We start from the raw sequence: 26895 nt of genomic DNA, 5'->3' as shown, positions 1-26895 counted from the left end.
CATGCATGACTGCACCGTATGGTACAGCTGCGGGCACGTTACCGGATCGGGCAGCTAGGCCGATCCGAACCGATCGTAGCTTTCGGGCGTCTGCGGTTTGTCTTCCTCGGCGAGAACCATGAGCAGGTGAGCATGGGGTAGGCCACGTATCTGAAACTCGATCACATGAATGCGAGCCATCTCAAGACCGAGCACTCCCATGCTTAGATCCTTCAGGATGGCTTTCAGCTTGAGCCGGGAAACACGCACGGTAACATCGGGTCGATCCGGGGCCCACTGTCCCGGGAGTAGGCTTCCTGTTATTTCCGGCCATTTTGGGTTGCTAGTGACGGTTACGAACAGGTCCGGCTTGCTCAACGCACGGGCAATGGCCATCGCGTCCTGATATTGCGCCTGCATGTAGCGGTTGCTACCGACGAATGACGGTCCAAAGATGACACGCGTACCCGTACGCGAGAGGTTCGACGGTTGTGGTACTTCCACAGGCATATTGTTCGGCTGCAGATTCGCGATCGTTCCTTCAGCGCCTGCCAGATCCATAAAACTCACGTACGCCTCGGTGCGAAGCTGTGCCTGGTGTTCTCGCAGATACTTCAAACGCTGTATCTCCATCTTGCAGTACAGGTCGACACGGTACTGCTGGAACAGTCGCCCGCCACGATGCAGTAACGTTTCGTCGTTCTCCCGCCAGGCTAAACGATACGCGGCATATTCACGTGGCGTGATTTGACTCGTCGAACGCTCCGACTGCGCTTCAAGATCATGCTCTTCGAACATGCCAGCACCACCATCGGCATGCATTCCGGCTGCTGCTGCTGTCTTGCTCGGCGTTGCACCTTTGGCATACTGTGCGTCCAACCGGCTTCACCCCGCGGAAACAGGATGGGGTATTGCAGCGCGTCTACCAACTGGTTAGTTTCGAAAACTGCCTGCAAAGATCCCGTGGCACGATGTTGCAGCACAATATCCCGCGAAAAATCCCGGGCTCCGGTGGAATCATCGCACACGAACACGCCGCCAACCTCATCTGCGGTCGGTGCGTTGTAGCGGTGTTGATCGATGCCTAGTACCCGCGACTGGATAGAAAGGCGAAGGTCATCTCGCACTGACATGCTTTCGTACGCATGCATGAACATCGCCGCAATTGGGTTGTGTGTGGTAAACACACGCTGCAGAGTGGCCAAAATGTTGCAATTCACCGCACCCCCCAATGCTGCCGCCCGAGTGTTCAGCATTGCGTCGTACTGCCTTTCCGCGCTTGGATCGTAGAAGTACAGCTGGGCGTAGCATGGTGCATGTCCAGGAAGCACAGCGAGCGACCCGATCCGATGGCAAAGCGCACCTTGTATCCGAAAATTGTACACTCCGCCGCCAGCGACCCGTCGATCCTGACGTACGGGGTCATTTCCTCGGATCGATGCGCCGATCGAGGTGAAGGCAAACGCGTTGTTGTACCGGCGGATGTTGCGCATGAATTCCGATACATCAAACAATTGGCGCAATTCTGCTGGCGGCTCGGGAAACGGTAGCAGCAAAACTTGTCCACTGTTGCAGCAAACAGTGGGCGGCTCTCCAGGCCACTTGAGAGCGGAACAGAAGCTGCAAGCGGCTCGTGCTGCAAGCGTGTGAAGCGCAGGATGGTTGTACGCTTCGTGGTTGGCGTGTCCCACTCTCAGTTGCCCTGTCATACCATGCTGGAATAGGTATCGGCGCTGCCGATCTGCCTCTTGGTCGCGAAGTTGGCGCACGTACGTTTGCAGCTGCTGTTGCACGGGCACGGTGATAACTGGTGCTGGTGCCGGTACCGATACCGATGCTGTTCTCGCTCAAGATGGGCCTGGCTGTGGGCTGGTGGGATCGACTACAGCTGCAACAATCGGGGCTGGTACAATTGGTCCTCCTGAGGATACAACGCTGGTGGAATTGGCTTCGCGCCGCCGGGCTCGGTAGAGGGCGCCCCGTTTCCTAGCCAGTCTTACCTTCCGTTCGGCTGCTGTTTCTCGCGGTGGGGTGGAGTACCGTGCGTCGATCTCCAACCGGCTCGGATCCAAAGTACGTTGCTGTCCTGATACAGTCGGCGACGTTGAAGTTAGTGCAGCTGGTGTTGCTGGTGCAGCTGGTTCGACTGCTGGTGCTGGTTCTGCTGCACCGGAAGAAGCAATCGTTGCTCGAGCATGGCATCGCTTTTTGGCTCTGTACAGTGTCTGCCACTTTCACGCGAGCCGTGCCTTCCGTTCGCTAGCTGTTTCTAGCGGCGGGGTGGGGTATCTTGCAGCGACATCCCTTTCTCTTGCGCCAGAATTTTGTTGCATCTCTTCGTTGATACCTGCTGTTGGCGTAAAGGAAAGACACTCTGGATTGCTGTGGACATTATGCTTAGCATATACGTTAAAATACCTGACACGGTGTCAACCGGGACACTACTATTGTTCACACTGCTGGAACTCATCGTATAAAACGTGTAGCCTTAACACGGGAACGCAGGAAAGCGGAAACTTACTTTACTTAACGGTACGCAGCTTATTACTAATCCCTAATCGCTACAAACCTATCACTACAAATCAATAATAGGAAAACTCTTATATATCTAAGAATGCTGCAATCTAACACTAATCACTTTAATCGCGAGAAAAAATACGAAACCAAACTATACCGAACGTAAATAATTTTTTTTTCTTAAACTGTTCCTAATGGAAATCGAAAATCGAAACAAACCTAACACTATGAACGGCAAAACTGTTATATCTAAATGTAATCTGGTATGTAATTCTAATCCCTGCAATAGCCATAAAAATAAATGAATCAACCCTGTAGTAAACTTAAATCAAAGCAAACCCTTTTCCTACACAGAACTTTGCAAAACTTGGCGAAAAAATCAACGTGCGTTGCAATGGCGTGATGACTTTAAAATGAATTGATTTTTGGTAATGACTAGCTTAAGAGGTCCGGTTACAGGGCTACGCACGCTACCTCGGGGCTTGGTGGTGAGGAGGGGGCAGTGAGGAACTTTTGGGATGAAGCAGCTCGGGGAGTGTAAGTGACTTGAGAATGGAGAAATTTGTTGAGTGTAAAGAAGTTGGGGTAAGGATGCAATTGGTGAGTGTAAGGAAGTTGGAGTAAAGATAAATCTGGTGTTATACTTTCGGATGATGAATTTTGTCGACTTACTCGGTTGGTGGTTGGATTGTAAAAGAGCGTTTAGCTTCGGGGAGATGATTTACTCGTTTTATTGCTAATTTATAAGTACTTTTCGGTGGGCACACGCGGTGCGTAGTGGTTTCGATCGTAACGACGTGCTGGAGGTTGGCAGGAGCAGAGAGCGAGACTAAGCTCGCCAACGCTTTTATATCCTGGTGCGAACGTGCACCACTAGCTGTCCTATTCTTATATTATCCCTCGCCCTGTCTCCTAATACCCAAGGATCTTTTCGCCTGTTACGCCTTGTTTGCGCCAGGTGGCGTCCTGGTCGCTACAAGCGCATTTTATTAATCTATTTGTTATGATGTGCATAACAACGGATGTCTTATGCGATCGGTTTACGCCCGCGAGTCGGGCGATTGCATATCCTGCTGCTGTCGAGCAGCTTCCAAATTCCTGCTGTCGAGCCAGTTGAATATTCCCTACAGGTGTAAGGAAACACTGGTGCGCAAAAAATTCGTGGCAAGGACGGGGTGGAGGCGCATAAACGTCCGACCGGTTAGGTTGCTGGTAGGTTTGGCTGCGGGGCCGCAAGCAATGGAAACTCAGCAAGGACACACGGGGACGATGCACTCACGCATCGTAGGTATGTAGCAGCCGTCTTGTTCCTGGTCTGGTAGATAAGTTGTTTGCAACCACTCGATACACGTGGTACGATCGACGCCTTACCCACTAAACCCCTCCTCGAGCTGATCCAGGCTGGCAAAGAATGGTCACCGCAGAGTACAGGAAAGTATGGTTAAGAGCATGTAAAAAAGAAAGAAAAAGGAAAAGAAAGAAAACGAAAAAGAAAGCATTTAGTAAGGTGTGAGATGGTACTCCTGGCATGAGTTGTGGGTTTACCTTTGTTCGCCGTGTCCAGGTGTGTCCGTGTGCTCTAAAAGGATGAAAACCGAGGCGTGCATGGAAGTAAAGTTCAAAAGAGAAAAGGTTGCATTAAGTAAATGAAGCTGTGTCCCATTGCCCCCAAAGAATGAGCTAATACAACCCAGACGGTAGATTTAAACGATAGCAGTGCGAAAAACGTTGCCGAGTGCTACGCATATCACACAGTAAGTAAGTAGTTAGCTAAAGAGTTATTTGAATCGTCCATCTTAACCCAACTAAAACTACAGTCTTAAAGCATTTTCATACAGTTTAAAGTACCAAAAACCTGTTGTTTGTTGCATTAGGCGGCAAACTGAAACTTTGCTGATTGCATTTGGAGCGAACAGTGCACCAATTTGGCATTGGATCTAATCACGTTAAAGAACTTCTTGAAATGCAGAAAAATGCAATTCGGATCTGCTACATTCAACATTGAATTGTGCATAACTGTTGTTTATGATTTGAATGTTAAGCTCTTAATTAGTAATTCATTCTATACTCCTTTCACAATATTCAATGTACCGGCCTGGTGGCGTCGTTCTTTCGCCTGTCAGTACCGGCAACGAATCCCGTCCGGACCGTTCCTTCGTTCGCAGGGCTGACTATTTTGCTACGGGTAACTAAAGCCTCGGAAATCACGGTGACCTGGAGACCCGTGCACACATCGATCGGCATCTCACACTATCACTTGCATGATAGGTGAGAGCCTGTGCCCGACACACGTCGAGGGCCATCGGTACTCAATGATCGGCATCTTCCGCTATCATCCAGATTATAGGGAAGATCCTGCACCACGCCATCCCGTGCTCCAGGTCACGGCGAACGCACCCCTAAATAGAGCCAAGCCATGAAAAACAATTTCGACCATCAGGAGCAGGATCGCTATAGATCGTTTCTGCACTGCTGGCGAGCAACTGTGCGAAACATGGCCACTGCCACGCAGACACCCGAGGTGTCCTGTTGCTTTATAGGTTGATCCCAGCACAGCTGGCGAGTAACTGGGTGAAACGTGGACACTGCCACGCAAACACCCGACATGCTCAGTTGCTGTACCTAGTGCATTACAGCAAGACCGACAACCGCCAGGGCCACGATCGGCATCTTACGCTGTCATTTCCATGACAGGTAAGAGCCTACTCAACACACTCACTGTGCATTCACTGAGCATGGGCATCTTACGCTATCATCCACATGATAGGTAAGAGCCTGCTCCTGGTTATCACGGTCATCCCGAACAAATGCGGTGCTCTATTGGCCTGTAATATCGAAACAATTACGCACTTCCTGTGCACCTTGAAAGGTGTGATAACCTGGCATTTTTGGCTTCCCCTAACTTTATTTACCAGTACAGGATAGTCAGCACTGCGTTTGGTACCGGTTTTGTCGTGGGAAAGGCTGGTGCCATCGCCACCACCTACGACGCTGGGCTGCTGGTTCGGTAAAAAAGAGACAAATTAATAAGAACATAGTGCCACATAAACCCTGCCGGAACTGTTCATCAAATCCGTAAATTCGAAAATAACCGATCCATGCGCAAACGCTTGGCACACACGCATATCGTCCGTGACCTGGACACCCATGCACACATCACGGGTCACGGCGAACGCGCCCATAAGTAAAACCATGCTCACCAATAGCATGGGGTAGAAATTAACAATCACATTTGCTTGTGTTACATTGTGGAACAACGTTTTCGACAACACAACAAAAGTTACACACATTGCACATTGCATTGAATGTGACAGACCCAACTTGCATTCTTACGCATTGTAAGAAGTTGTTTCACACGGTTGGATTCAATGCAAAATTGGTGCACTGTTCGCTCCAAATGCAATCAGCAAAATTTCAGTTTGCCGCCTAATGCAACAAACAACAGGTTTTTGGTACTTTAAACTGTATGAAAATGCTTTAAGACTGTAGTTTTACTTGGGTTAAGATAGATGATTCAAATAACTCTTCAGCTAACTAATTACTTACTGTGTGATTTGCATAGCATTCTGTACCATTTTGCGCATTGCTGTCATTCAAATGTTGTTACCATCTGCGTTTGCAGTGGTGGTCCTAGTGGTGGCAACAGCAGCAGCAACTCCAACAGGCAACACCAAGCGCAGGTAGAGCGTCGCGAATGGTATAGCAGCAGTAAGTAATGACACCGCGTGTAGTAGTCAACTTAAACTGAGGACAATGTGTTCGAATTGTTGGTTGGTTAGTACTTGCAGATGGCAGCCGCAGCTGGTTCGCGCGAAGGGATACCGAAACCCTAGAGGAGCATCGCGAGTGGGTCAGTAGCTGTAAGTACAAACATGAAGGCATGACTGGTGAATTAGTGAAGGAAATCGGTGCAACTAATAGTAACGTTCCGTTTGTATGATTTTGGCTATACTTACAGTGGATGGCAACCGTGGCTACTTTGCTGTTCGATACAGCGAAACGCGCGTATACCATCGGGAATGGTACGGCTGCTGTAAGTAGTAAAGACTGCGAGTTAAATTGGTAAAATGACGACGCGCAGAACCGGTTCTGCCAGTTGAATAGTATTGTTCACGATTTTGTTATACTTACAGATAGCAGCAGCAGTAGCAACAGCAGCAGTACCAATCGGTCCACTCGTGAACGAAACTGCGAGAGGTAAGAAAATGAGTGAACGGAAACGTACAGCGGATAGATAATACTTACGCCTTTGCCGTTTTTTTCTTACAACCGTAAGAAACAGATCCGGTCGCGACCATATCCACCACACCGATAGGACGGAATGCGATAATGCGGACAAAACAGCAGCTGTATCACGATGTAAGTAAATATAGAGGCAACGAATATCGTAACTAATGAGGAAACTAATTATCGTTTGTTTGTTTTCTGTTTTAGTACTTACCTAGACGCGGTATGGGGTTCAACTGTCGACGACCTCACGGTACACAATATTTTTCGTGGAGACACCTTCCTCGTCGGCACGTTCCGGGTTCGGGATCAGCACAGCTATGTTTGCCCGTGGTGTTACACGCGATAGCGCGACGTACAGCTAGCCATGGGCAAAAACATCCTGCGGCAGATAGAGACCCAAATGGTGCAGTGATTGCCCTTGCGACTTGTTGATGGCCATCGCAAAGCACAGTTGCACCGGAAACTATTTACGGCGGATCTGGAACGGGTGCCCTTTATCGTTGCTGTCACAGTAGATGCGAGGCAGCAGCACGTCCTCACCTCGCCGCTTGCCCGTCAGTATTTTGGCTCGCAAACAATTTCGTTTTAGGTCCACAATCTGGAGACGCGTACCATTACACAACCCCATATCGGAATTGAGGTTGCGCAATAAAAGGACCGGCGCAAATCGCTTCTGCCGCAACCGGTACTCCGAAGGAAGCTGCAGATGTTCGTGTTCCTCCGGGTTGACCAACGGATCGACCGAACGGTACTCCTGTTCAGGTTCAGGTATTCGGTCTAGTACCACGTTGTTCACGCTGGTCACATCAACGTTCAGCGGCGACAAAATCGCGCGATCCGAAAAGAAGGCCGGGTCCCGATAGTACCTTGCGATGTCCTGGTAGATCTTCGCGATCAGGGCGTTGATGGCGTGTGCCGAATTCCCCGAACGGGGCACTACCATGTCCAGCGGTAGCTTCGCGAACGAACGGTCCAGCCCTGCAAACGTATCGTGCCGTCCTTCACCGATACGTAGCAGAAAGTTGGCGAAATGCTGCAGCTCGCTGGTTCGAGTAGCGTTTGGTGCCGTGCGTACCCGCATGTTGACGCTCAACCGAAGCGACCTGTACAGGGCCATAGCGTGCTCTTCTTGATGCTTTCGTTAACAATTTGTGCATCCGTGCCCTTCGGTACGATCGGCAAAATTTGCCGAAAGTCACCGGACAGCAGCACCACCTTGCCGCCGAAAGCACGCTGCACGCCCGTCACGTCCTGCAGGGTTCGATCGACTGCTTCGATACTACTCATAGACGCCTCATCTCACACGATCAGCGTTGCCTGACGAATTTGCTCGGCTCGTTTCGACTCGATCGGTATGCTGCAGGTGGAGTATTCGTTTAAGTCGAGTGGCAACTTAAACGTCGAGTGTACAGTTTTCCCTCCTGTTAGCAATAGTGCTGCTTTGCCACTTGCTGCGGTCGCAAGCGCAATTCCTGATCGCGACGAGTGTACGCTAAAATCGTTGAGCTGGTGTAACGTTCCAAGGGTAGCATCAAGCTCCGTGACCGGATATGCTCGCTCAGCAGTGATGAACTCGTTCACATCGTCATCGTCCATGAGGTGTGCCTGAACGTGTTCATACTCGGCAAGCTGAGGCATTCCCGGGAAGCCGGCCAAATCCGTCGCCGGTGTCGTCCCACGCAGGTAGCGATCGATCGCGCTCAGCGCACGGAAGTGTTCGATGTCACTCAGCAGCAGTTCAAATCGGACACTTCCGGCGTGTACCGGCCGCGATTGCCGCGGTGAAAATCTTCACACAGCTCGACCGCATAGCTGTCCCACAAACTGCGCGGGTTTTGGGGCATCCCGGACGCGAGGATGAGCGCGAAGAAATGGCGCAACTGGGCGGGCATACGTTAGGAGGCCGCTTCCCGGAGAGCACGATCTCACTCAGAGTCATCCTGCAGCAACCCTTCCTGGATGGCGGCTTGCTGGAAGGTTTCGCACACCGTACCGTTGACGGTTCGCAGATCCTCGTACGATGTTGGACCATTCCGGTAGCAAAGCAGCAGCCGCAAGCAGTAGCGTTCCATCAGCTGCATGCCACAGGACACCATCCGGCCGATCACTGTTTTGTGTCCGGTACATACGAGCCGGATCCAGTGGACGGTTCCCGGTTCCTGCCACGATTGTCGCTGACCCGCCGCTGGTTAACCGTACCGGCAGTAGATCGGTACGTCGTGGTACAACAGCGCTCGAGCAAAGCTGTCGTGTGCCGTAAGCTGGAAGAACCGTGTCAGCATAGTGTGTTTACCGCGGTTCAACACTCTTGAAACGTTTTTATTTGCCCGGAAGAAAACGTTCTGACGACGGTGTGTGTTTTCGCCTGCAACTCGAATCGTATAATCCGCCAGCAGCTGTCCGTCGATGACAGGTAGCGCGCGTCGATGTGATGCTGAATCTCGTCGCCGCCTACCGCCAGGGAAACGCTGAGCCGGTCGTGCCCCTTGTACACGTTTTTGTACAAATACTTGACGCTGCTGATTGAAGTACACGCCTCGATGTTGATGTGGCAATTATACTTGTGCGTCAACCATGGATTGTAGGGCACGACGTACCGGTTGTCCAGTTCGGTTCCTTGCACCGTCACACTGCGCCCACTGCTTCGGCGACGGTACTGTGGATAGCCATTTTCCGTGCTGTGCGTCTGGTCGGAGTATGGCTTCGGGAACCGCTTCGAGCATTTCCCGTCCTTCATGCAAGGTGCGGTGGGGTTGGCAGCCCCGCACGGTTCATGCATCATGCATGACTGCACCGTATGATACAGCTGCGGGCACGTTACCGGATCGGGCAGCTAGGCCGATCCGAACCGATCGAAGCTTTCGGGCGTCTGCGGTTTGTCTTCCTCGGCGAGAACCATGAGCAGGTGAGCATGGGGTAGGCCACGTTTCTGAAACTCGATCACATGAATGCGAGCCACCTCAAGACCGAGCACTCCAATGCTTAGATCCTTCAGGATGGCTTTCAGCTTGAGCCGGAAAACACGCACGGTAACATCGGGTCGATCCGGGGCCCACTGTCCCGGGAGTAGGCTTCCTGTTATTTCCGGCCATTTCGGGTTGCAAGTGACGGTTACGAACAGGTCCGGCTTGCCCAACGCTCGGACAATGGCCATCGCGTCCAGATATTGCGCCTGCATGTAGCGGTTGCCAGCGACGAATGACGGTCCAAGGATGACACGCGTACCAGTACGCGAGAGGTTCGACGGTTGTGGTACTTCCACAGGCATATTGTTCGGCTGCAGATTCGCGATCGTTCCTTCAGCGCCTGCCAGATCCATAAAACCCACGTACGCCTCGGTGCGAAGCTGTGCCTGGTGTTCTCGCAGATACTTCAAACGCTGTATCTCCATCTTGCAGTACAGGTCGACACGGTACTGCTGGAACAGTCGCCCGCCACGATACAGTAACGTTTCGTCGTTCTCCCGCCAGGCTAAACGATACGCGGCATATTCACGTGGCGTGATTTGACTCGTCGAACGCTCCGACTGCGCCTCAAGATCATGCTCTTCGAACATGCCAGCACCACCATCGGCATGCATTCCGGCTGCTGCTGCTGCTGCCGTCTTGCTCGGCGTTGCACCTTTGGCATACTGTGCGTCCAACCGGCTTCACCCCGCAGAAACAGAATGGGGTATTGCAGCGCGTCTACCAACTGGTTAGTTTCGAAAACTGCCTGCAAAGATCCCGTGGCACGATGCTGCAGCACAATATCCCGCGAAAAATCCCGGGCTCCGGTGGAATCATCGCACACGAACACGCCGCCAACCTCATCTGCGGTCGGTGCGTTGTAGCGGCGTTGATCGATGCCTGGTACCCGCGACCGGATAGAAAGGCGAAGGTCATCTCGCACTGACATGCGTTCGTACGCATGCGTGAACATCGCCGCAACTGGGTTGTGTGTGGTAAACACACGCTGCAGAGTGGCCAAAATGTTGCAATTCACCGCACCCCCCAATGCTGCCGCCCGAGTGTTCAGCATTGCGTCGTACTGCCCTTCCGCGCTTGGATCGTAGAAGTACAGCTGGGCGTAGCATGGTGCATGTCCGGGAAGCACAGCGAGCGACCCGATCCGATGGCAAAGCGCACCTTGTATCCGAAAGTTGTACACTCCGCCGCCAGCGACCCGTCGATCCTGACGTACGGGGTCATTTCCTCGGATCGATGCGCCCATCGAGGTGAAGGCAAACGCGTTGTTGTACCGGCGGATGTTGCGCATGAATTCCGATACATCAAACAATTGGCGCAATTCTGCTGGCGGCTCGGGAAACGGTAGCAGCACAACTTGTCCACTGTTGCAGCAAACAGTGGGCGGCTCTCCGGGCCACTTGATAGCGGAACAGAAGCTACAAGCGGCTCGTGCTGCAAGCGTGTGAAGCGCAGGATGGTTGTACGCTTCGTGGTTGCCGTGTGCCACTCTCAGTTGCCCTGTCATACCATGCTGGAATAGGTATCGGCGCTGCCGATCTGCCTCTTGGTCGCGAAGTTGGCGCATGTACGTTTGCAACTGCTGTTGCACGGGCACGGTGATAACTGGTGCTGGTGCCGGTACCGATACCGATGATGTTCTCGCTGAAGATGGGCCTGGCTGTGAGCTGGTGGGATCGACTACAGCTGCAACAATCGAGGCTGGTACAATTGGTCCACCTGAGGATACAACGCTGGTGGAATTGGCTTCGCGCCGCCGGGCTCCGTAGAGGGCGCTCCGTTTCCTAGCCAGTCTTACCTTCCGTTCGGCTGCTGTTTCTCGCGGTGGGGTGGAGTACCGTGCGTCGATCTCCAACCGGCTCGGATCCAAAGTACGTTGCTGTCCTGATACAGTCGGCGACGTTGAAGTTAGTGCAGCTGGTGTTGCTGGTGCAGCTGGTTCGACTGCTGGTGCTGGTTCTGCTGCACCGGAAGAAGCAATCGTTGCTCGAGCATGGCATCGCTTTTTGGCTCTGTACAGTGTCTGCCTCTTTCACGCGAGCCGTGCCTTCCGTTCGCTAGCTGTTTCTAGCGGCGGGGTGGGGTATCTTGCAGCGACATCCCTTTCTCTTGCGCCAGAATTTTGTTGCATCTCTTCGTTGATACCTGCTGTTGGCGTAAAGGAAAGACACTCTGGATTGCTGTGGACATTATGCTTAGCATATACGTTAAAATACCTGACACGGTGTCAACCGGGACACTACTATTGTTCACACTGCTGGAACTCAACGCAGGAAAGCGGAAACTTACTTTACTTAACGGTACACAGCTTATTACTAATCCCTAATCGCTACAAACCTATCACTACAAATCAATAATCGGAAAACTCTTATATATCTAAGAATGCTGCAATCTAACACTAATCACTTTAATCGCGAGAAAAAAAAATCGAAACAAACCTAACACTATGAACGGCAAAACTGTTATATCTAAATGTAATCTGGTATGTAATTCTAATCCCTTCAATAGCGATAAAAATAAATGAATCAAACCTGTAGTAAACTTAAATCAAAGCAAACCCTTTTCCTACACAGAACTTTGCAAAACTTGGCGAAAAAATCAACGTGCGTTGCAATGGCGTGATGACTTTAAACTGAATTGATTTTTGGTAATGACTAGCTTAAGAAACCAGGTTACAGGGCTACGCACGCTAACTCGGGGCTTGGTGGTGAGGAGGGGACAGTGAGGAACTTTGGGGATGAAGCAGCAGTGACTTGAGAATGGAGAAATTTGTTGAGTGTAAAGAAGTTGGGGTAAGGATGAAATTGGTGAGTGTAAGGAAGTTGGAGTAAAGATAAATCTGGTGTTATACTTTCGGATGATGAATTTTGTCGACTTACTCGGTTGGTGGTTGGATTGTAAAAGAGCACATTTTATTAATCTATTTGCTATGATGTGCATAACAACGGATGTCTTATGCGATCGGTTTACGCCCGCGAGTCGGGCGATTGCATATCCTGCTGCTGTCGAACAGCTTCCTAATTTCTGCTGTCGAGCCAGTTGAATATGCGCTACAGGTGTAAGGAAACACGGGTGCGCAAAAAATTCGTGGCAAGGACGGGGTGGAGGCGCATAAACGTCCGACCGGTTAGGTTGCTGGTAGGTTTGGCTGCGGGGCCGCAAGCAATGGAAACTCAGCAAGGACACACGGGGACGATGCACTCACGCATCGTAGGTATGTAGCAGCCGTCTTGTTCCTGGTCTGGTAGATAAGTTGTTTGCAACCACTCGATACACGTGGTACGATCGACGCCTTACCCACTAAACCCCTCCTCGAGCTGATCCAGGCTGGCAAAGAATGGTCACCGCAGAGTACAGGAAAGTATGGTTAAGAGCATGTAAAAAAGAAAGAAAAAGGAAAAGAAAGAAAACGAAAAAGAAAGCATTTAGTAAGGTGTGAGATGGTACTCCTGGCATGAGTTGTGGGTTTACCTTTGTTCGCCGTGTCCAGGTGTGTCCGTGTGCTCCAAAAGGATGAAAACCGAGGCGTGCATGGAAGTAAAGTTCAAAAGAGAAAAGGTTGCATTAAGTAAATGAAGCTGTGTCCCATTGCCCCCAAAGAATGAGCTAATACAACCCAGACGGTAGATTTAAACGATAGCAGTGCGAAAAACGTTGCCGAGTGCTACGCATATCACACAGTAAGTAAGTAGTTAGCTAAAGAGTTATTTGAATCGTCCATCTTAACCCAACTAAAACTACAGTCTTAAAGCATTTTCATACAGTTTAAAGTACCAAAAACCTGTTGTTTGTTGCATTAGGCGGCAAACTGAAACTTTGCTGATTGCATTTGGAGCGAACAGTGCACCAATTTGGCATTGGATCTAATCACGTTAAAGAACTTCTTGAAATGCAGAAAAATGCAATTCGGATCTGCTACATTCAACATTGAATTTTGCATAACTGTTGGTTTATGATTTGAATGTTAAGCTCTCAATTAGTAATTCATTCTATACTCCTTTCACAATATTCAATGTACCGGCCTGGTGGTCGTTCTTTCGCCTGTCAGTACCGGCAACGAATCCCGTCCGGACCGTTTCTTCGTTCGCAGGGCTGACTATTTTGCTACGGGTAACTAAAGCCTCGGAAATCACGGTGACCTGGAGACCCGTGCACACATCGATCGGCATCTCACACTATCACTTGCATGATAGGTGAGAGCCTGTGCCCGACACACGTCGAGGGCCATCGGTACTCACTGATCGGCATCTTCCGCTATCATCCAGATGATAGGGAAGAGCCTGCACCACGCCATCCCGTGCTCCAGGTCACGGCGAACGCGCCCCCAAATAGAGGCAAGTCATCAATAACAATTTCGATCATCAGGAGCAGGATCGCTATAGATCGTTTCTGCACTGCTGGCGAGCAACTGTGCGAAACATGGCCATTGCCACGCAGACACCCGAGGTGTCCTGTTGCTTTATAGGTTGATCCTGGCACAGCTGGCGAGCAACTGGGTGCAACGTGGAGACCGCCACGCAGACACCCGACATGCTCAGTTGCTGTACCTAGTGCATTACAGCAAGACCGACAACCGCCAGGGCCACGATCGGCATCTTACGCTGTCATTTCCATGACAGGTAAGAGCCAACTCAACACACTCACTGTGCATTCACTGAGCATCGGCATCTTACGCTATCATCCACATGATAGGTAAGAGCCTGCTCCTGGTTATCACGATCATCCCGAACAAATGCGTTGCTCTATTGGCCTGTAATATCGAAACAATTACGCACTTCCTGTGCACCTTGAAAGGTGTGATAACCTGGCATTTTTGGCTTCCCCTAACTTTATTTACCAGTACAGGATAGTCAGCACTGCGTTTGGTACCGGTTTTGTCGTGGGAAAGGCTGGTGCCATCGACACCACCTACGACACTGGGCTGCTGGTTCGGTAAAAAAGAGACAAATTAATAAGAACATAGTGCCACATAAACCCTGCCGGAACTGTTCATCAAATCCGTAAATTCGAAAATAACCGATCCATGCGCAAACGCTTGGCACACACGCATATCGTCCGTGACCTGGACACCCATGCACACATCACGGGTCACGGCGAACGCGCCCATAAGTAAAACCATGCTCACCAATAGCATGGGGTAGAAATTAACAATCACATTTGCTTGTGTTACATTGTGGAACAACGTTTTCGACAACACAACAAAAGTTACACACATTGCACATTGCATTGAATGTGACAGACCCAACTTGTATTCTTACGCATTGTAAGAAGTTGTTTCACACGGTTGGATTCAATGCAAAATTGGTGCACTGTTCGCTCCAAATGCAATCAGCAAAGTTTCAGTTTGCCGCCTAATGCAACAAACAACATGTTGTTGGTACTTTAAACTGTATGAAAATGCTTTAAGACTGTAGTTTTAGTTGGGTTAAGATAGATGATTCAAATAACTCTTCAGCTAACTAATTACTTACTGTGTGATTTGCATAGCATTCTGTACCATTTTGCGCATTGCTGTCATTCAAATGTTGTTACCATCTGCGTTTGCAGTGGTGGTCCTGGTGGTGGCAACAGCAGCAGCAACTCCAACAGGCAACACCAAGCGCAGGTAGAGCGTCGCGAATGGTATAGCAGCAGTAAGTAATGACACCGCGTGTAGTAGTCAACTTAAACTGAGGACAATGTGTTCGAATTGTTGGTTGGTTAGTACTTGCAGATGGCAGCCGCAGCTGGTTCGCGCGAAGGGATACCGAAACCCTAGAGGAGCATCGCGAGTGGGTCAGTAGCTGTAAGTACAAACATGAAGGCATGACTGGTGAATTAGTGAAGGAAATCGGTGCAACTAATAGTAACGTTCCGTTTGTATGATTTTGGCTATACTTACAGTGGATGGCAACCGTGGCTACTTTGCTGTTCGATACAGCGAAACGCGCGTATACCATCGGGAATGGTACGGCTGCTGTAAGTAGTAAAGACTGCGAGTTAAATTGGTAAAATGACGACGCGCAGAACCGGTTCTGCCAGTTGAATAGTATTGTTCACGATTTTGTTATACTTACAGATAGCAGCAGCAGTAGCAACAGCAGCAGTACCAATCGGTCCACTCGTGAACGAAACTGCGAGAGGTAAGAAAATGAGTGAACGGAAACGTACAGCGGATAGATAATACTTACGACTTTGCCGGTTTTTTTTTCTACAGCCGTAAGAAACAGATCCGGTCGCGACCATATCCACCACACCGATAGGACGGAATGCGATAATGCGGACAAAACAGCAGCTGTATCACGATGTAAGTAAATATAGAGGCAACAAATATCGTAACTAATGAGGAAACTAATTATCGTTTGTTTGTTTTCTGTTTTAGTACTTACCTAGACGCGGTATGGGGTTCAACTGTCGACGACCTCACGGTACACAATATTTTTCGTGGAGACACCTTCCTTGTCGGCACGTTCCGGGTTCGGGATCAGCACAGCTATGTTCGCCCGTGATGTTACACGCGATAGCGCGACGTACAGCTGGCCATGGGCGAAAACATCCTGCGGCAGATAGAGACCCAAATGGTGCAGTGATTGCCCTTGCGGCTTGTTGTTGGTCATCGCAAAGCACAGTTGCACCGGACACTGTTTACGGCGGATCTGGAACGGGTGCCCTTTATCGTTGCTGTCACAGTAGATGCGAGGCAGCAGCACGTCCTCACCTCGCCGCTTGCCCGTCAGTATTTTGGCTCGCAAACAGTTTCGTTTTAGGTCCACAATCTGGAGACGCGTACCATTACACAACCCCATATCGGAATTGAGGTTGCGCAATAAAAGGACCGGCGCAAATCGCTTCAGCCGCAACCGGTACTCCGAAGGAAGCTGCAGATGTTCGTGTTCCTCCGGGTTGACCAACGTATCGACCGAACGATACTCCTGTTCAGGCTCAGGTATTCGGTCTAGTACCACGTTGTTCACGCTGGTCACATCAACGTTCAGCGGCGACAAAATCGCGCGATCCGAAAAGAAGGCTGGGTCCCGATAGTACCGTGCGATGTCCGGGTAGATCTTCGCGATCAGGGCGTTGATGGCGTGTGCCGAATTCCCCGAACGGGGCACTACCATGTCCAGCGGTAGCTTCGCGAACGAACGGTCCAGCCCTGCAAACGTATCGTGCCGTCCTTCACCGATACGTAGCAGAAAGTTGGCGAAATGCTGCAGCTCGCTGGCTCGAGTAGCGTTTGGTGCCGTGCGTACCCGCATGTTGACGCGCAACCGAAGCGACCTGTACAGGGCCATAGCGTTCTCTTCTTGATGCTTTCATTAACAATTTGTGCATCCGTGCCCTTCGGTACGATCGGCAAAATTTGCCGAAAGTCACCGGACAGCAGCACCACCTTGCCGCCGAAAGCACGCTGCACGCCCGTCACGTCCTGCAGGGTTCGATCGACTGCTTCGATACTACTCATAGACGCCTCATCTCACACGATCAGCGTTGCCTGACGAATTTGCTCGGCTCGTTTCGACTGGATCGGGATGCTGCAGGTGGAGTATTCGTTTAAGTCGAGTGGCAACTTAAACGTCGAGTGTACACTTTTCCCTCCTGTTAGCAACAGTGCTGCTATGCCACTTGCTGCGGTCGCAAGCGCAATTCCTGATCGGCGACGAGTGTACGCTAAAATCGTTGAGCTGGTGTAACGTTCCAAGGGTAGCATCACGCTCCGTGACCGGATATGCTCGCTCAGCAGTGATGAACTCGTTCACATCGTCATCGTCCATGAGGTGTGCCTGAACGTGTTCATACTCGGCAAGCTACGGCATTCCCGGGAAGCCGGCCAAATCCGTCGCTGGTGTCGTCCCACGCATGTAGCGATCGATCGCGCTCAGCACACGGAAGTGTTCGATGTCACGCAGCAGCAGGTTCAAATCGGACACTTCCGGCGTGTACCGGCCGCGATTGCCGCGGTGAAAATCTTCACACAGCTCGACCGCATAGCTGTCCCACAAACTGCGCGGGTTTTAAGGCATCCCGGACGCGAGGATGAGCTCGAAGAAATGGCGCAACTGGGCGGCCATACGATAGGAGGCCGCTTCCCGGAGAGCACGATCCCACTCAGAGTCATCCTGCAGCAACCCTTCCTGGATGGCGGCTTGCTGGAAGGTTTCGCACACCGTACCGTTGACGGTTCGCAGATCCTCGTACGATGTTGGACCCTTCCGGTAGCAAAGCAGCAGCCGCAAGCAGTAGCGTTCCATCAGCTGCATGCCACAGGACACCATCCGGCCGATCACTGTTTTGTGTCCGGTACGTACAAGCCGGATCCACTGGACGGTTCCCGGTTCCTGCCACGATTGTCGCTGACCCGCCGCTGGTTAACCGTACCGGCAGTAGATCGGTACGTCGTGGTACAACAGCGCTCGAGCAAAGCTGTCGTGTGCCGTAAGCTGGAAGAACCGTGTCAGCATAGTGTGTTTACCGCGGTTCAACACTCTCGAAACGTTTTCATTTGCCCGGAAGAAAACGTTCTGACGACGGTGTGTTTTCGCCTGCAACTCGAATCGTATAATCCGCCAGCAGCTGTCCGTCAGTGACAGGTAGCGCGCGTCGATGTGCTGTTGAATCTCGTCGCCGCCTACCGCCAGGGAAACGCTGAGCCGGTCGTGCCCCTTGTACACGTATTTGTACAAATACTTGACGCTGCTGATTGAAGTACACGCCTCGATGTTGATGTGGCAGTTGTACTTGTGCGTCAATCATGGATTGTAGGGCACGACGTACCGGTTGTCCAGTTCGGTTCCTTGCACCGTCACACTGCGCCCACTGCTTCGGCGACGGTACTGTGGATAGCCATTTTCCGTGCTGTGCGTCTGGTCGGAGAATGGCTTCGGGAACCGCTTCGAGCATTTGCCGTCCTTCATGCAAGGTGCGGTGGGGTTGGCAGCCCCGCTCGGTCCATGCATCATGCATGACTGCACCGTATGGTACAGCTGCGGGCACGTTACCGGATCGGGCAGCTAGGCCGATCCGAACCGATCGTAGCTTTCGGGCGTCTGCGGTTTGTCTTCCTCGGCGAGAACCATGAGCAGGTGAGCATGGGGTAGGCCACGTATCTGAAACTCGATCACATGAATGCGAGCCATCTCAAGACCGAGCACTCCCATGCTTAGATCCTTCAGGATGGCTTTCAGCTTGAGCCGGGAAACACGCACGGTAACATCGGGTCGATCCGGGGCCCACTGTCCCGGGAGTAGGCTTCCTGTTATTTCCGGCCATTTTGGGTTGCTAGTGACGGTTACGAACAGGTCCGGCTTGCTCAACGCACGGGCAATGGCCATCGCGTCCTGATATTGCGCCTGCATGTAGCGGTTGCTACCGACGAATGACGGTCCAAAGATGACACGCGTACCCGTACGCGAGAGGTTCGACGGTTGTGGTACTTCCACAGGCATATTGTTCGGCTGCAGATTCGCGATCGTTCCTTCAGCGCCTGCCAGATCCATAAAACTCACGTACGCCTCGGTGCGAAGCTGTGCCTGGTGTTCTCGCAGATACTTCAAACGCTGTATCTCCATCTTGCAGTACAGGTCGACACGGTACTGCTGGAACAGTCGCCCGCCACGATGCAGTAACGTTTCGTCGTTCTCCCGCCAGGCTAAACGATACGCGGCATATTCACGTGGCGTGATTTGACTCGTCGAACGCTCCGACTGCGCTTCAAGATCATGCTCTTCGAACATGCCAGCACCACCATCGGCATGCATTCCGGCTGCTGCTGCTGTCTTGCTCGGCGTTGCACCTTTGGCATACTGTGCGTCCAACCGGCTTCACCCCGCAGAAACAGAATGGGGTATTGCAGCGCGTCTACCAACTGGTTAGTTTCGAAAACTGCCTGCAAAGATCCCGTGGCACGATGCTGCAGCACAATATCCCGCGAAAAATCCCGGGCTCCGGTGGAATCATCGCACACGAACACGCCGCCAACCTCATCTGCGGTCGGTGCGTTGTAGCGGTGTTGATCGATGCCTAGTACCCGCGACTGGATAGAAAGGCGAAGGTCATCTCGCACTGACATGCTTTCGTATGCATGCATGAACATCGCCGCAATTGGGTTGTGTGTGGTAAACACACGCTGCAGAGTGGCCAAAATGTTGCAATTCACCGCACCCCCCAATGCTGCCGCCCGAGTGTTCAGCATTGCGTCGTACTGCCTTTCCGCGCTTGGATCGTAGAAGTACAGCTGGGCGTAGCATGGTGCATGTCCAGGAAGCACAGCGAGCGACCCGATCCGATGGCAAAGCGCACCTTGTATCCGAAAATTGTACACTCCGCCGCCAGCGACCCGTCGATCCTGACGTACGGGGTCATTTCCTCGGATCGATGGTGAAGGCCGATCGAGGTGAAGGCAAACGCGTTGTTGTACCGGCGGATGTTGCGCATGAATTCCGATACATCAAACAATTGGCGCAATTCTGCTGGCGGCTCGGGAAACGGTAGCAGCACAACTTGTCCACTGTTGCAGCAAACATTGGGCGGCTCTCCGGGCCACTTGATAGCGGAACAGAAGCTGCAAGCGGCTCGTGCTGCAAGCGTGTGAAGCGCAGGATGGTTGTACGCTTCGTGGTTGGCGTGTCCCACTCTCAGTTGCCCTGTCATACCATGCTGGAATAGGTATCGGCGCTGCCGATCTGCCTCTTGGTCGCGAAGTTGGCGCACGTACGTTTGCAGCTGCTGTTGCACGGGCACGGTGATAACTGGTGCTGGTGCCGGTACCGATACCGATGCTGTTCTCGCTCAAGATGGGCCTGGCTGTGGGCTGGTGGGATCGACTACAGCTGCAACAATCGGGGCTGGTACAATTGGTCCTCCTGAGGATACAACGCTGGTGGAATTGGCTTCGCGCCGCCGGGCTCGGTAGAGGGCGCCCCGTTTCCTAGCCAGTCTTACCTTCCGTTCGGCTGCTGTTTCTCGCGGTGGGGTGGAGTACCGTGCGTCGATCTCCAACCGGCTCGGATCCAAAGTACGTTGCTGTCCTGATACAGTCGACGACGTTGAAGTTAGTGCAGCTGGTGTTGCTGGTGCAGCTGGTTCGACTGCTGGTGCTGGTTCTGCTGCACCGGAAGAAGCAATCGTTGCTCGAGCATGGCATCGCTTTTTGGCTCTGTACAGTGTCTGCCACTTTCACGCGAGCCGTGCCTTCCGTTCGCTAGCTGTTTCTAGCGGCGGGGTGGGGTATCTTGCAGCGACATCCCTTTCTCTTGCGCCAGAATTTTGTTGCATCTCTTCGTTGATACCTGCTGTTGGCGTAAAGGAAAGACACTCTGGATTGCTGTGGACATTATGCTTAGCATATACGTTAAAATACCTGACACGGTGTCAACCGGGACACTACTATTGTTCACACTGCTGGAACTCAACGCAGGAAAGCGGAAACTTACTTTACTTAACGGTACACAGCTTATTACTAATCCCTAATCGCTACAAACCTATCACTACAAATCAATAATCGGAAAACTCTTATATATCTAAGAATGCTGCAATCTAACACTAATCACTTTAATCGCGAGAAAAAAAAAATCGAAACAAACCTAACACTATGAACGGCAAAACTGTTATAACTAAATGTAATCTGGTATGTAATTCTAATCCCTTCAATAGCGATAAAAATAAATGAATCAAACCTGTAGTAAACTTAAATCAAAGCAAACCCTTTTCCTACACAGAACTTTGCAAAACTTGGCGAAAAAATCAACGTGCGTTGCAATGGCGTGATGACTTTAAACTGAATTGATTTTTGGTAATGACTAGCTTAAGAAACCAGGTTACAGGGCTACGCACGCTAACTCGGGGCTTGGTGGTGAGGAGGGGACAGTGAGGAACTTTGGGGATGAAGCAGCAGTGACTTGAGAATGGAGAAATTTGTTGAGTGTAAAGAAGTTGGGGTAAGGATGAAATTGGTGAGTGTAAGGAAGTTGGAGTAAAGATAAATCTGGTGTTATACTTTCGGATGATGAATTTTGTCGACTTACTCGGTTGGTGGTTGGATTGTAAAAGAGCACATTTTATTAATCTATTTGCTATGATGTGCATAACAACGGATGTCTTATGCGATCGGTTTACGCCCGCGAGTCGGGCGATTGCATATCCTGCTGCTGTCGAACAGCTTCCTAATTTCTGCTGTCGAGCCAGTTGAATATGCGCTACAGGTGTAAGGAAACACGGGTGCGCAAAAAATTCGTGGCAAGGACGGGGTGGAGGCGCATAAACGTCCGACCGGTTAGGTTGCTGGTAGGTTTGGCTGCGGGGCCGCAAGCAATGGAAACTCAGCAAGGACACACGGGGACGATGCACTCACGCATCGTAGGTATGTAGCAGCCGTCTTGTTCCTGGTCTGGTAGATAAGTTGTTTGCAACCACTCGATACACGTGGTACGATCGACGCCTTACCCACTAAACCCCTCCTCGAGCTGATCCAGGCTGGCAAAGAATGGTCACCGCAGAGTACAGGAAAGTATGGTTAAGAGCATGTAAAAAAGAAAGAAAAAGGAAAAGAAAGAAAACGAAAAAGAAAGCATTTAGTAAGGTGTGAGATGGTACTCCTGGCATGAGTTGTGGGTTTACCTTTGTTCGCCGTGTCCAGGTGTGTCCGTGTGCTCCAAAAGGATGAAAACCGAGGCGTGCATGGAAGTAAAGTTCAAAAGAGAAAAGGTTGCATTAAGTAAATGAAGCTGTGTCCCATTGCCCCCAAAGAATGAGCTAATACAACCCAGACGGTAGATTTAAACGATAGCAGTGCGAAAAACGTTGCCGAGTGCTACGCATATCACACAGTAAGTAAGTAGTTAGCTAAAGAGTTATTTGAATCGTCCATCTTAACCCAACTAAAACTACAGTCTTAAAGCATTTTCATACAGTTTAAAGTACCAAAAACCTGTTGTTTGTTGCATTAGGCGGCAAACTGAAACTTTGCTGATTGCATTTGGAGCGAACAGTGCACCAATTTGGCATTGGATCTAATCACGTTAAAGAACTTCTTGAAATGCAGAAAAATGCAATTCGGATCTGCTACATTCAACATTGAATTGTGCATAACTGTTGGTTTATGATTTGAATGTTAAGCTCTCAATTAGTAATTCATTCTATACTCCTTTCACAATATTCAATGTACCGGCCTGGTGGTCGTTCTTTCGCCTGTCAGTACCGGCAACGAATCCCGTCCGGACCGTTTCTTCGTTCGCAGGGCTGACTATTTTGCTACGGGTAACTAAAGCCTCGGAAATCACGGTGACCTGGAGACCCGTGCACACATCGATCGGCATCTCACACTATCACTTGCATGATAGGTGAGAGCCTGTGCCCGACACACGTCGAGGGCCATCGGTACTCAATGATCGGCATCTTCCGCTATCATCCAGATGATAGGGAAGAGCCTGCACCACGCCATCCCGTGCTCCAGGTCACGGCGAACGCGCCCCCAAATAGAGGCAAGTCATCAATAACAATTTCGATCATCAGGAGCAGGATCGCTATAGATCGTTTCTGCACTGCTGGCGAGCAACTGTGCGAAACATGGCCATTGCCACGCAGACACCCGAGGTGTCCTGTTGCTTTATAGGTTGATCCTGGCACAGCTGGCGAGCAACTGGGTGCAACGTGGAGACCGCCACGCAGACACCCGACATGCTCAGTTGCTGTACCTAGTGCATTACAGCAAGACCGACAACCGCCAGGGCCACGATCGGCATCTTACGCTGTCATTTCCATGACAGGTAAGAGCCAACTCAACACACTCACTGTGCATTCACTGAGCATCGGCATCTTACGCTATCATCCACATGATAGGTAAGAGCCTGCTCCTGGTTATCACGATCATCCCGAACAAATGCGTTGCTCTATTGGCCTGTAATATCGAAACAATTACGCACTTCCTGTGCACCTTGAAAGGTGTGATAACCTGCGTTTTTGGCTTCCCCTAACTTTATTTACCAGTACAGGATAGTCAGCACTGCGTTTGGTACCGGTTTTGTCGTGGGAAAGGCTGGTGCCATCGACACCACCTACGACACTGGGCAGCTGGTTCGGTAAAAAAGAGACAAATTAATAAGAACATAGTGCCACATAAACCCTGCCGGAACTGTTCATCAAATCCGTAAATTCGAAAATAACCGATCCATGCGCAAACGCTTGGCACACACGCATATCGTCCGTGACCTGGACACCCATGCACACATCACGGGTCACGGCGAACGCGCCCATAAGTAAAACCATGCTCACCAATAGCATGGGGTAGAAATTAACAATCACATTTGCTTGTGTTACATTGTGGAACAACGTTTTCGACAACACAACAAAAGTTACACACATTGCACATTGCATTGAATGTGACAGACCCAACTTGTATTCTTACGCATTGTAAGAAGTTGTTTCACACGGTTGGATTCAATGCAAAATTGGTGCACTGTTCGCTCCAAATGCAATCAGCAAAGTTTCAGTTTGCCGCCTAATGCAACAAACAACATGTTGTTGGTACTTTAAACTGTATGAAAATGCTTTAAGACTGTAGTTTTAGTTGGGTTAAGATAGATGATTCAAATAACTCTTCAGCTAACTAATTACTTACTGTGTGATTTGCATAGCATTCTGTACCATTTTGCGCATTGCTGTCATTCAAATGTTGTTACCATCTGCGTTTGCAGTGGTGGTCCTGGTGGTGGCAACAGCAGCAGCAACTCCAACAGGCAACACCAAGCGCAGGTAGAGCGTCGCGAATGGTATAGCAGCGGTAAGTAATGACACCGCGTGTAGTAGTCAACTTAAACTGAGGACAATGTGTTCGAATTGTTGGTTGGTTAGTACTTGCAGATGGCAGCCGCAGCTGGTTCGCGCGAAGGGATACCGAAACCCTAGAGGAGCATCGCGAGTGGGTCAGTAGCTGTAAGTACAAACATGAAGGCATGACTGGTGAATTAGTGAAGGAAATCGGTGCAACTAATAGTAACGTTCCGTTTGTATGATGTTGGCTATACTTACAGTGGATGGCAACCGTGGCTACTTTGCTGTTCGATACAGCGAAACGCGCGTATACCATCGGGAATGGTACGGCTGCTGTAAGTAGTAAAGACTGCGAGTTAAATTGGTAACATGACGACGCGCAGAACCGGCTCTGCCAGTTGAGTAGTATTGTTCACGATTTTGTTTTACTTACAGATAACAGCAGCAGTACCAATCGGTCCACTCGTGAACGAAACTGCGAGAGGTAAGAAAATGAGTGAACGGAAACGTACAGCGGATAGATAATACTTACGCCTTTGCCGTTTTTTTCTTACAACCGTAAGAAATAGATCCGGTCGCGACCATATCCATCACACCGATAGGACGGAGGATAATGCGGGCAAAACAGCAGCTGTACCACGATGTAAGTAGATACAGAAGCAACGAATATCGTAACTAATGAGGAAACTAATTATCGTTTGTTTGTTTTTCTGTTTTTAGTACTTACCTAAACGCGGTATGGGGTTCAACTGTCGACGACCTCACGGTACACAATATTTTTGGTGGAGACACCTTCCTCGTCGGCACGTTCCGGGTTCGGGATCAGCACAGCTATGTTTGCCCGTGATGTTACACGCGATAGCGCGACGTACAGCTAGCCATGGGCAAAAACATCCTGCGGCAGATAGAGACCCAAATGGTGCAGTGATTGCCCTTGCGACTTGTTGATGGCCATCGCAAAGCACAGTTGCACCGGAAACTATTTACGGCGGATCTGGAACGGGTGCCCTTTATCGTTGCTGTCACAGTAGATGCGAGGCAGCAGCACGTCCTCACCTCGCCGCTTGCCCGTCAGTATTTTGGCTCGCAAACAATTTCGTTTTAGGTCCACAATCTGGAGACGCGTACCATTACACAACCCCATATCGGAATTGAGGTTGCGCAATAAAAGGACCGGCGCAAATCGCTTCTGCCGCAACCGGTACTCCGAAGGAAGCTGCAGATGTTCGTGTTCCTCCGGGTTGACCAACGGATCGACCGAACGGTACTCCTGTTCAGGTTCAGGTATTCGGTCTAGTACCACGTTGTTCACGCTGGTCACATCAACGTTCAGCGGCGACAAAATCGCGCGATCCGAAAAGAAGGCCGGGTCCCGATAGTACCTTGCGATGTCCTGGTAGATCTTCGCGATCAGGGCGTTGATGGCGTGTGCCGAATTCCCCGAACGGGACACTACCATGTCCAGCGGTAGCTTCGCGAACGAACGGTCCAGCCCTGCAAACGTATCGTGCCGTCCTTCACCGATACGCAGCAGAAAGTTGGCGAAATGCTGCAGCTCGCTGGTTCGAGTAGCGTTTGGTGCCGTGCGTACCCGCATGTTGACGCGCAACCGAAGCGACCTGTACAGGGCCATAGCGTGCTCTTCTTGATGCTTTCGTTAACAATTTGTGCATCCGTGCCCTTCGGTACGATCGGCAAAATTTGCCGAAAGTCACCGGACAGCAGCACCACCTTGCCGCCGAAAGCACGCTGCACGCCCGTCACGTCCTGCAGGGTTCGATCGACTGCTTCGATACTACTCATAGACGCCTCATCTCACACGATCAGCGTTGCCTGATGAATTTGCTCGGCTCGTTTCGACTCGATCGGTATGCTGCAGGTGGAGTATTCGTTTAAGTCGAGTGGCAACTTAAACGTCGAGTGTACAGTTTTCCCTCCTGTTAGCAATAGTGCTGCTTTGCCACTTGCTGCGGTCGCAAGCGCAATTCCTGATCGCGACGAGTGTACGCTAAAATCGTTGAGCTGGTGTAACGTTCCAAGGGTAGCATCAAGCTCCGTGACCGGATATGCTCGCTCAGCAGTGATGAACTCGTTCACATCGTCATCGTCCATGAGGTGTGCCTGAACGTGTTCATACTCGGCAAGCTGAGGCATTCCCGGGAAGCCGGCCAAATCCGTCGCCGGTGTCGTCCCACGCAGGTAGCGATCGATCGCGCTCAGCGCACGGAAGTGTTCGATGTCACTCAGCAGCAGTTCAAATCGGACACTTCCGGCGTGTACCGGCCGCGATTGCCGCGGTGAAAATCTTCACACAGCTCGACCGCATAGCTGTCCCACAAACTGCGCGGGTTTTGGGGCATCCCGGACGCGAGGATGAGCGCGAAGAAATGGCGCAACTGGGCGGGCATACGTTAGGAGGCCGCTTCCCGGAGAGCACGATCTCACTCAGAGTCATCCT

General features: G+C 50.9%; 3 protein-coding genes across 3 annotated transcripts; all 3 read right to left on the bottom strand.

The window, feature by feature from the left end:
• Window positions 1-7189: 7189 nt before the first annotated feature.
• Window positions 7190-7807, bottom strand: LOC128298134 (uncharacterized). Its single transcript, XM_053033878.1, has one exon. It carries the CDS (start codon window positions 7805-7807, stop codon window positions 7190-7192), a length of 618 nt encoding a protein of 205 aa, XP_052889838.1.
• Window positions 7808-16078: 8271 nt separating this feature from the next.
• On the bottom strand, window positions 16079-16966 carry LOC128298066 (ATP-dependent DNA helicase PIF1-like). The gene has a single exon (XM_053033801.1). The coding sequence runs from the start codon at window positions 16964-16966 to the stop codon at window positions 16079-16081; it is 888 nt and encodes a 295-aa protein (XP_052889761.1).
• An 8450-nt stretch (window positions 16967-25416) lies between these two features.
• Window positions 25417-26034, bottom strand: LOC128298055 (uncharacterized). The gene has a single exon (XM_053033790.1). The coding sequence runs from the start codon at window positions 26032-26034 to the stop codon at window positions 25417-25419; it is 618 nt and encodes a 205-aa protein (XP_052889750.1).
• Window positions 26035-26895: the final 861 nt, after the last annotated feature.

This window comes from Anopheles moucheti, chromosome 2, assembly GCF_943734755.1.
Source record: "Anopheles moucheti chromosome 2, idAnoMoucSN_F20_07, whole genome shotgun sequence".
In the NCBI taxonomy this organism is placed as follows: Eukaryota; Metazoa; Arthropoda; class Insecta; order Diptera; family Culicidae; genus Anopheles; species Anopheles moucheti.
Note: the sequence above shows the minus strand (reverse complement) of the source record. Positions and strands in the feature narration are given on the sequence as shown.

Bases quoted from the DNA above. Each gene is read 5' to 3' on its own strand.
- LOC128298134 (XM_053033878.1), bottom strand. From the start codon at position 7,807: ATGCGGGTACGCACGGCACCAAACGCTACTCGAACCAGCGAGCTGCAG.
- LOC128298066 (XM_053033801.1), bottom strand. From the start codon at position 16,966: ATGGCCCTGTACAGGTCGCTTCGGTTGCGCGTCAACATGCGGGTACGC.
- LOC128298055 (XM_053033790.1), bottom strand. From the start codon at position 26,034: ATGCGGGTACGCACGGCACCAAACGCTACTCGAACCAGCGAGCTGCAG.